The sequence below is a fragment of the Fukomys damarensis genome, unplaced genomic scaffold (assembly GCF_012274545.1).
Source record: "Fukomys damarensis isolate Sample0158 unplaced genomic scaffold, DMR_v1.0_HiC HiC_scaffold_19, whole genome shotgun sequence".
Taxonomy (NCBI): Eukaryota; Metazoa; Chordata; class Mammalia; order Rodentia; family Bathyergidae; genus Fukomys; species Fukomys damarensis.
The window spans coordinates 4,875,675-4,884,208 of NW_022900931.1; the positions used below are offsets into that span (position 1 = coordinate 4,875,675).

General features: G+C 58.6%; 1 protein-coding gene and 1 long non-coding RNA gene across 2 annotated transcripts in view; one reads left to right on the forward strand and one right to left on the reverse strand.

Annotated features, from left to right (window-relative positions):
- LOC104869237 overlaps positions 1-2,021 on the reverse strand; it is a 2,619-nt gene extending 598 nt beyond the window's left edge. Inside the window, exons 1-2 of the long non-coding RNA XR_782252.1 lie at positions 1,748-2,021; positions 1,465-1,562 (exon numbers count right to left, since the gene is read on the reverse strand). This is a non-coding gene — a long non-coding RNA (uncharacterized LOC104869237). The remainder of the gene's footprint in view (positions 1-1,464; positions 1,563-1,747) is intronic.
- A 912-nt stretch (positions 2,022-2,933) lies between these two features.
- Positions 2,934-8,534, forward strand: part of Pnpla5 (patatin like phospholipase domain containing 5) — a 21,427-nt gene continuing 15,826 nt past the window's right edge. The window contains exons 1-7 of the mRNA XM_033765929.1: positions 2,934-3,174; positions 3,489-3,721; positions 4,370-4,435; positions 4,673-4,882; positions 5,636-5,696; positions 6,417-6,584; positions 8,340-8,472. Coding sequence (XP_033621820.1) covers positions 2,982-3,174; positions 3,489-3,721; positions 4,370-4,435; positions 4,673-4,882; positions 5,636-5,696; positions 6,417-6,584; positions 8,340-8,472 — 1,064 coding nt within the window. The 5' untranslated portion in view covers positions 2,934-2,981. The remainder of the gene's footprint in view (positions 3,175-3,488; positions 3,722-4,369; positions 4,436-4,672; positions 4,883-5,635; positions 5,697-6,416; positions 6,585-8,339; positions 8,473-8,534) is intronic.

Sequence of the window (8,534 nt, forward strand, 5' to 3'; positions counted from 1 at the left end):
CCTTGTCCTCCGTGTCCCCCCTCCCACGCCAGTGACCTGAGCCAGGTGGCTTACTGAGCTCCTGTGGCCAAAGCACAGATGCAGAGATTTCCAGAAGAAAAGAGCACCTCTCCTACCCCTCCTTCCGGGCTTCTTCTTGGGGTCCAGGGCCCCTTTCCATGGGCCCCTCCCAGCGTCCCCTCAGACTCTCCTGTCTCCACAGCCTGCCTCAGCTTCTCGGTCCTCCACACCGGCTCTCTCTGCCTACGCGCGCACAGAGGTAGATCTAGAGATGGATGTGGACACTGAACTTCTGCCTCGTGCCATCACATCCACTAAACGCAGCAACAAAACTTCTCCAGAACCAGGGCTCCTCTTATGTAAGTGCAGTGCAGTGCTCAAACTGTAAAAACTGAATACAACAGGGATGCTACCCTTTATTTATTGGTCCTGGGGATCAAACTCGGGCCCTTGCACCTGCGAAGCAGGCAGCAGCATCACTGAGCTAAATCCCCAGTCCATACACTACTCTTTAATCCACAGTCCCTATATGAATGTTCCAGGTGTCATGATAATGCCTCTGTGCCCATGTGTGCATGTGAATAGTGTTACAGTAATCCCAAAGTCAAATTCATAGGCGAAGGTGAGCTTCAGCACCTGACACCTTCCACGCGTCCTCACTCGCCTCTTAAAACACTAACCTCTAGTCCCTGCCCCCTCTTTTCTAAAAAAAAAAGTTGGGGATATAAAAGTGGATACCTGAGTATGGTGGCCTGTGATCCCAGCACTTGGGAGGCTGAGGCAGAAGGATACCCTCAAATTTGAGATTAGCTTGGGCTACACAGTAAGTTTAAGACCAGCCTGAACTACATAGTGCGACCAAAAGCAAAGCAAAGCAAAGCAAAGAGCAGAGCAGATACAGGGATATTTCCCCGTCTCCCCTACCTTCTTCTACATGGTCACCCCTACATGTGCCGTTTTGCATTCTGTCACTTTGCTGTGCACTTCTGCTGCACTGCTGGCTTGGCTTTGCTGTATCTCAGCGACCCCTCCAGTCTCCTCTCTGCCCCCCAGAAAGAAACACACAGTATCCCTGCTCTCACTCAGCCCTGCAGACCCCTCCAGCTGAAACCCAGGGCCTCCCCCAACTCCTGCCCCTCCTTGCTCTCCCTGGGGGCCCACCGGGAGGCCTGCAGAGTCCCAGCTCTGCCTGTCCCTTGCTGGGCTCCGTTGCATTCCTGTTTATATCTCAGTTTCTTCACCTGTACAGTGGGGTGGGCCCTGCTCTCACAGGACAGAGCATGAATACTGCACGGTGTGTAATCAACTTATGGAGCTCCCCACCCCCAAGCCTCTCCTGACCCCCAACTCTCATTGGCCTGGCAAAAGGCTAGCAGGCATTCTGTTCCCAAGCGGTCACCTGGGTCTGTCCCTTGGACACTCTCTGCTGTCCCAGGGGTGGGGCAGGAAAACCCCAGGCATCACCTTCAAGTCATCCGGCGTGGGTTCAAGCCCAGCTCCGCTGTTTCTTCCTAGCGGTGTCTCCTGCTCACCTCGTGGGCGTGTCCTCATGTCCACACGGCCTTTGAAATGCAGAATGATGTTTCACTCTGGGTCTCCCTGTGCCTTTCCAGCTTCCTGGAGGGCTGGCTGTGATGAGCTCTCTGTCCCCCTAACAAGGGTTTCCTGCGTCCCTGCCAGGAGTGCTGCTGTCTGTCATCCTCCTTGGAGCACCCTGCGGGGCTCCTGGGGCTTTTCGGGGACTTACCTTCTCTTGCTTGTCCTGTCTCAGCTTCCAGAGGAGCCCCTCTGGATGGTCCTTGGCCTCCGCAGGGCTCTCAGTCTCATCATGCTAAATGCGGGGTCCTGATGCTCCTTACTTGCATGGCGCCCCCTGCTGTGTCTCGCTGACAGCACAGATCCACTGGGGCTGGGCAGCTGACAGCCGGTATGTGTTTGTGGGTACAAGGATCAGAGAAGAAAGCGCTCTTCAGGTCCTCACATTTGAGTCCCAGCGATTACTGGGAAGAAAAACTCCTGCCCAGAGTGAGGAGTCTGCAGCCAGAGGAATAGGGAAGGTCAAGACGGGTATCAGACCACCTGACTCCCATAGGTGACCCTGGTTCCTGAAAGACTGAGGTGGCTTTATTAAAACAGTAAAGGCACCTGTCACGGCAGTTGTCAAGAAAGCTTTATGTGTTTTTTTTTTTTTTAAAAGAGAAGATTCAGACATCAATTGGGTATTTTAGAATCCCAATGACAGAAGAATGAAATATCAGTTGTCAGATTCTTTTAACAATTGTGCCCTAGAAGTTTTTGTGTTAACATTTTAAAAGGGGTTAATTTTCTCATTTCAAATCAATTTTGTATTCAGGGTAAAAAAATCATCCATTTGCCTATGGCCCTTTTAGAAAAGTTGTCATTTTTGTTAAAATACTGTACCTAAGCTTCACCTGAACTTGCATGGACTGCACTTTAGTGGATTTATAAATGGTGAACTCAATTCCTGAAATTAAATTTTTTACTTGAAAAAACTAAGAAAGTATGGTTGTTGAATCCAGGGTAGGTGTTGGGGGTCCAGCTCCCCCACTCTCCCGCTGTCCCTTTTCCAGGTCACACCCAGCTTCCTCACTGGAAAAACGAGGGTGGAGATAGCATCCGTGCCAAGGCTGCAGGAGGCCAGGGAAGACTGGCACCAGGCCTGGGTCCTGTCACCCAGAAATCTGTGATCTCAACGGATGTGGGTGTGGGGATTCTGGGGCACACTTGGCTCTGGGGTTCATTGCTGCCTGGGAGCCTCATTGGCTGGGGCTGCCTCTGACTCAGCCTGGGGCGGAGCAGGGCTGGGGACACCTGGGCCGGAAGAGGGCCCCTGCCGGAGCCGCACATCTGGGCTCCAACCCCCTCTAGCCCTGTGTCCCCCACCAGACGGTCACCCTCGCTGGGGTGCTTGCTGTATCCAAGCCGTCTTCGCAGCTGGTCCCTTCCCTGACCCTTCCCACATGGGCTTCTTGGACGAGGAGGACAGCTGGAGCCTGTCCTTCGCCGGCACGGGTTACCTGGCTCTCTACCACTTTGGGGTGACCCACGGCCTGCGCCAGCGGGCCCCACGCCTCCTCCAGGGCACCCGCCGCATCTACGGCTCCTCGGCTGGGGCCCTCAACGCCCTCAGTATCATCCGTGACAAGTCGGTGGGTGCGTCCTGGGCTGGGGGGAGGGGAGAAGCTCGGGAGGGGGCGCCGAGAGAGCTCTGCCTGGCTGTGTCCCGCGGTCTTCACATCCTGGGTGGTCCCTCCATATTTAATCTGGGGACCATGTTTACCGCAAAGCAGGGAGCCTGCGCTCACAGGCCGGAAGACTGTTTCCAAGGTCACGCGGGGCCAAATGGCAGATGGAACCTCAGGGAAATCCTGAGGGGCCAAGGGGGAGGACCTTCTCCCCCCCGCTGCAGGAAGCGTGGGCACCTGTCCCCCTGGGCTAAGGACTCCCCTCCTCGGCCCACCCCACAGACTACTGCTGCTCCAACCTCCTGGACATGGTCAAGCACCTGGAGGGGCTGAGCCTGGGCGTCTTCCACCCGGCTTACGCACCCCTAGAATACATCAGACAGAGGCTTAGAGACTCTCTGCCCGAGGACTGTCACATTCTGGCCTCCCAGAAACTGGGCATCTCGCTGACCCACTGGCCCGATGGCCAGAATGTCATAGTCACCGACTTTGCCGACAAAGAGGAGGTTGTCCAGGTGAGTGGGCACTGGGATCCAGGTCCTGGCTGCAAGTGGGGGGCGGGGAGGTGCCGGAGGGGCTTCCAGGGGCTTCCCGGGGGCAGGTGCATCTGTGGGAGCCAGCGGGTGTTCGGTGAGGGGACCAGGTGCCCAGGGGAGTTCAGGGAGAGCGTGCTTGCTTCCAAAGGGCCCTTGAGTGCAGGAGTCGGGGTTCTTCCCAGAGGGAGTCTGCCCAGCCCTGCCCCACCCCCTCTTCTGGGCACTTTTTGAGCCAGGAAACTTTTACTGAGCACCTGTTCCACGCTGGGCACCTGAGCATCCCAGGGAAAGGGGCAGATGGAAATCCCCGCCTCTTTAGGGCCAAGAGGGTGGCGAGCACGTCTCAGGCAATGAGCCAATCCAGGGGTTTGGGGGAGAATTCTGAGCAGACAGGTGAGGCAGATATGGTACCTGGTGCCTTTGTGTGTCTATGGCAGGGAAAGGGGTGGGCAGCAGAGAGGAGGGTGAGGTGGGAGTCCTTGCTGAGACACTGCTGGATGTGATGACCTCCTGGGTGCCTCTCACTCACCAGGGTCAGTGACTCCACGGTGGTGGGGGGACCAGGTGCGAGAGCAGGGGCAGAAGCCATGGGCAAGAATATGCCTGTCCCTGTGACTGTTTCTCCAGGCGCTGGTCTGCACCCTGTTCTTTCCCTTCTACTGTGGGACGATCCCCCCTGAGTTCAGAGGGGAGGTGAGTGCAGTTGGGGCTGTGAGGTCCATGCCCCTCCCTGTGCTTGGGCTACCAAGGGTCAGGCGATGGGGGGCTGTGGCTGGAGGAGGCCCCGTTCCCTGGGCACCTGCTGAATCCTGGGCCCTCCCAGCTATCCAGGCTGGAGTGGGCTGGTGTAGGCCACCCCGGGAGCATTCTTATGGTTGGGGGGGCATAGGAGCCCTGCAAGACCCACCCAGCCCACCCCCTGAATTGCAGCGCTACATCGATGGGGCACTGAGTAACAGCATACCCTTCGCCAGCTGCCCCTCCACCATCATGGTCTCACCCTTCAACGGGACTGTGGACATCTGTCCCCCGAGCACCTCGCCCAGCCTGCATGAGCTGAATGCCTTCAATGCCACCTTCCAGATCTCCACCCTCAACTTCTTCCTGGGCTACATGTCCCTCTTTCCCCCAAAAGCTGAGGTGGGTCTGGCCCTTCCCAGGCAGAGGCATGGCCATGGCCCAGGTCTCTCCCCACAGCCTCGGTTAAGCCCGACGCACAGCCCTGTTGCACGCTCGGCCAAAGCTTGGGGCCCAAGTTGTGATCCTGCTGTCCTTTCCCTCCCTCCTGAAGGTCCACTGAGGACTCGCCCCATGTCCAGGGATTGCTGGAGTGGGAGCCACGCTGCCAGGCTCTGTGAGCAGGTCCTGGGCATCCCTACCCTCAGAGGACAGAAGGCTGAGAGAGGTTAAGTTCTTGTTCAAAGACACACAACTGGGAGCAGCGAAGTCAAGGCTGACACTCTGCTCTCGGCCCCATCCCGGACTCTGGCCAAACTGGCTATGGGTTGTGGAGTGAGGCACAAGCATACAAAGAAACGGACAGGGAGCCTGCTGTCCTGAGCTTTGCCCTTAGAGTTTCTGGAAGATGAAGTTTGACAGAAAACCCTCGATAGCTGCAACTCGGTCCTCTTTCCCTGTACGCTCTCCCCAGTCCTCAGCCCTCTTCTGTAGGCCTATTGCTTTAACGTGTCCACAGAGGGTCACCGTCCAGAGCTGTGGTCCTCCCCGCTCCTGGTTACCCCGTTATTTAGGGGTAGGAAAGAGGGAGCTGGAAGCCTGCCCTGAGCAGTGGGTTTCACGCAGGTCCGTGTCACCTGCAGGTGGGCAGGGCTGTGACCCCATCGGGCTAAGGACCCGTCTTGGCCTGTGACCCCCTGGCTTGTGTGTTGGCAGGTGTTGGCCAACATCTGCAGACAGGGCTACTTGGACTGCCTGAGGTTCCTGGAGCAACGCGGTAGGTGGCAGGATGGCGGCCCAGAGCACACCCGGCGGCCCCTGCCTCTGGGGCATTTGACCGCCAGGGCTCTGGGCGACCTGCTCATTCACAACTCGGCCTCTGCTGCATGCTTGGCCCGAGCTCAGGGTCAGGCCCAGAGAGGCACCCTAGGGAGACGGGTGCGGCGACAGGATGAGCTGTGGAGTGGCCGCTCAGGGAAGGATTTGGCTTGGCCTGGGTGGAGGTGAGCGGGGAGGGCCTCCTTGAGGCAGCAGCAGGAGAAAGAGCCTTCTAGGCAGAGCAGGACAGAGGCTGCATCTCCAAGGCATGGGGTCAGGTTGGCAGGGCCCCCGGGCAGTGTTCTTCACAGCAAGAGAGCCCACGCAGGGCACAGTGCACGCCTAGACCTAGGCCAAGCATTTGGCCTTTCTCAGATTTAATTCTCAGAACAGATCTAAACTGCAGGTCTCGGTTTCCCTTTCCACTGAGAAGTAAACTGAGGCCCAGGGGGGTTAGGTCACGGAGCTGCAGGTGTCGGAGTTAGAGTTTGAATGCTGAACCTGGATCTGGGCTCTGATGACACACTGAGAAAGGACGGAGCAGGGCAGAGAGGGTGAGGGGTGCAGGAAGGGCTCGCTCCGGAGGAGCCCCGGGTCCACCCAGGGCCAAGGGGGTGGCTCAGAGAGCCGGGCCAGTCTCCCCTCAAAGCACTGTGTCCTCCCACTCTCTCTGGCCCAGGGCTCATCAAGGAATCAGTGCTGCGGACGCTGGTATCAAGGGAGTGGCCAGCCCCGGTGGAGGGGCTCCAGGATGCCGACCATGACCAGGGTTTTAACTGGGATGTGCCCTACGTGTGGGTGAAGGATGTGCCCAACTTCGAACAGCTCTCGCCGGAGCTGGAGGCTGGTACTGCCCCTTCCCATGCTCGCGCCTGCAGGGCTCATCTGCTGAGCACCTACTAAGTGCCGACTGTGTACATGGGCTTCTTCCCCTCGCTGTGGTACTGGGAACTGAACCCAGGACCTTTGCACTGAGCTACATCCCAGAGCTTTTCAGTTAGTATTTATTTATCGGTAGCAGGGATTGAACTCAGGACCTTGAGCTTGTGAGGTAGGCATGGTGCCACTGAGCTAAATCCCTGGCCCTAGTTTTTATTTCGAAATAGGGTCTTGCTGAGTTGCCTTGAATGGGCTTGAACTTGGGATCCTCCTGCCTCAGCCTCTCAGAGTGCAGGGATTACAACTCTGCCTGCAGAGGCTTTTTATACTCAGTGTCCCTCAGCCCTCACAATTACCCTGAGCCCATGTGACTCCCACCTCTTCCCAGCAATAAGGGGAAGGGGCTTGTCAGAGTTACAGAGCCTGCACTTGTGGAATTTGAACGCCCAAGATAGCAAGTCTTTGTCTACTGCCCAGGACGCTGCAGGAGGTGCCAAGAGACATGGGGGGTGGGTTCTAGACCCCAGAGGGAGACAGGCTCATGTCAGCCTCCAGCAAGACTCTGAGGACAGGACAGGACAGGAATGCTCCCACTGCCTAGGAGGCAACCACAGTACAGAGAAGTTGAGGAACTTGTCCGAGGTTGTACAGCTGGCAAATGGCCCAACTAAGCTCTGCTCTGGAACCTTTAGCCCACTGTCCTGCCTGGTGGACAGGTGTTGTGATCACAGCAGCTGCAGAGGACCAAGGCCTGTAGGCAACGGGGTGGGGTGAGCTTGAGAGGCATCTAAGGGGAACTGGAGAAGTAATACTGCCCAGGTCGGGCTGCCAGGGGCAGGGCATGTGCAAAGGTGCTGGGATGGGGAAGGGCCAGCTGGGGGCCGTGTGGCTACAGCAGAGGGACCCAGTGCTTCATAGAGATGGCCTTGGGGGCACCGGGCAAGGCATGAGTGCTGCAGGTGATTGGGCAAGTGACACTGGAAGCTCGGTGCCTACGTGCTCATCGCAGACGGGATGACAGAGGTCAGAGTGGGCCAGTGACTCGGAGGCAGGGGCCTGGGAAGAGTGGTGATGGTGGTCAGGGCCACAGCAGGAATGGGACGGGTGGGCCTAGTGTGTTCTGAGCCCTGGGGCCATGCCCTGGGCTCGGAGCTCCTGAGGGGACCCTGAAGCAGCCTGGCCCACCTGCAGCTGGCTGGGGAAATGGCCTGTGTGGGCCTTGGTCCTCCCCTGCCTTCCCAAGGTGGTGCCCATCCCAGGGCCCCGTGGCTCCGGGCAGGGAAGCCCCGTCCCAGACTGAGCTGGGTCTGTCACCTCCAGACAGCGCTGGGGGCCGACACTGGGACCTTGGCTTTGGCCCAGCCCGGGTGCTGGCAGCTTCAGCTCACCCGGGTCACAGTGACCGTGAATGACACTGCAGTGTCACTGCTCCTGAGGGCGCCGGTCCCCAAGATAGGAGCGGAGGAGGGAGCCTGGGGCCTGGCCGGCCTGGGCCTGCTGCTTCCTTGAGCAAGCGCTGCTCCGCTCTGACCTTGGTCTCCCTGCCCATCGTCCGTGCGACAGGGCCACAGGGTGAGGCTCGAGGACCAGGGGCTTGGCTGGCCCTCCTCGTGCTCTGCGGAAGCTGGGCTGTGGGGCACGGTGTGGGGACCCGGAGAGACACAGGGAGACGCGGAGGAGGGGCATGTCTGCCCCACGGGACCGCGTGGCACTGTCCCCACAGCACTGAAGAAAGCTTGTCAGAGGGACCCCAGCACCTGGGCGCACTTCCGCCGCTCGGGGCTCGGGCAGGCGCTGACCTACCTGCTGCTTCCCTGGTCACTGCCCTTCGAGTACATCTACTTCCGGAGCCGGAGGTGCGTCATGGGCAGGGAGGGTGGCAGGGAGCAGGCGGGGGCTGGTGGGCGGCACGCGGCAC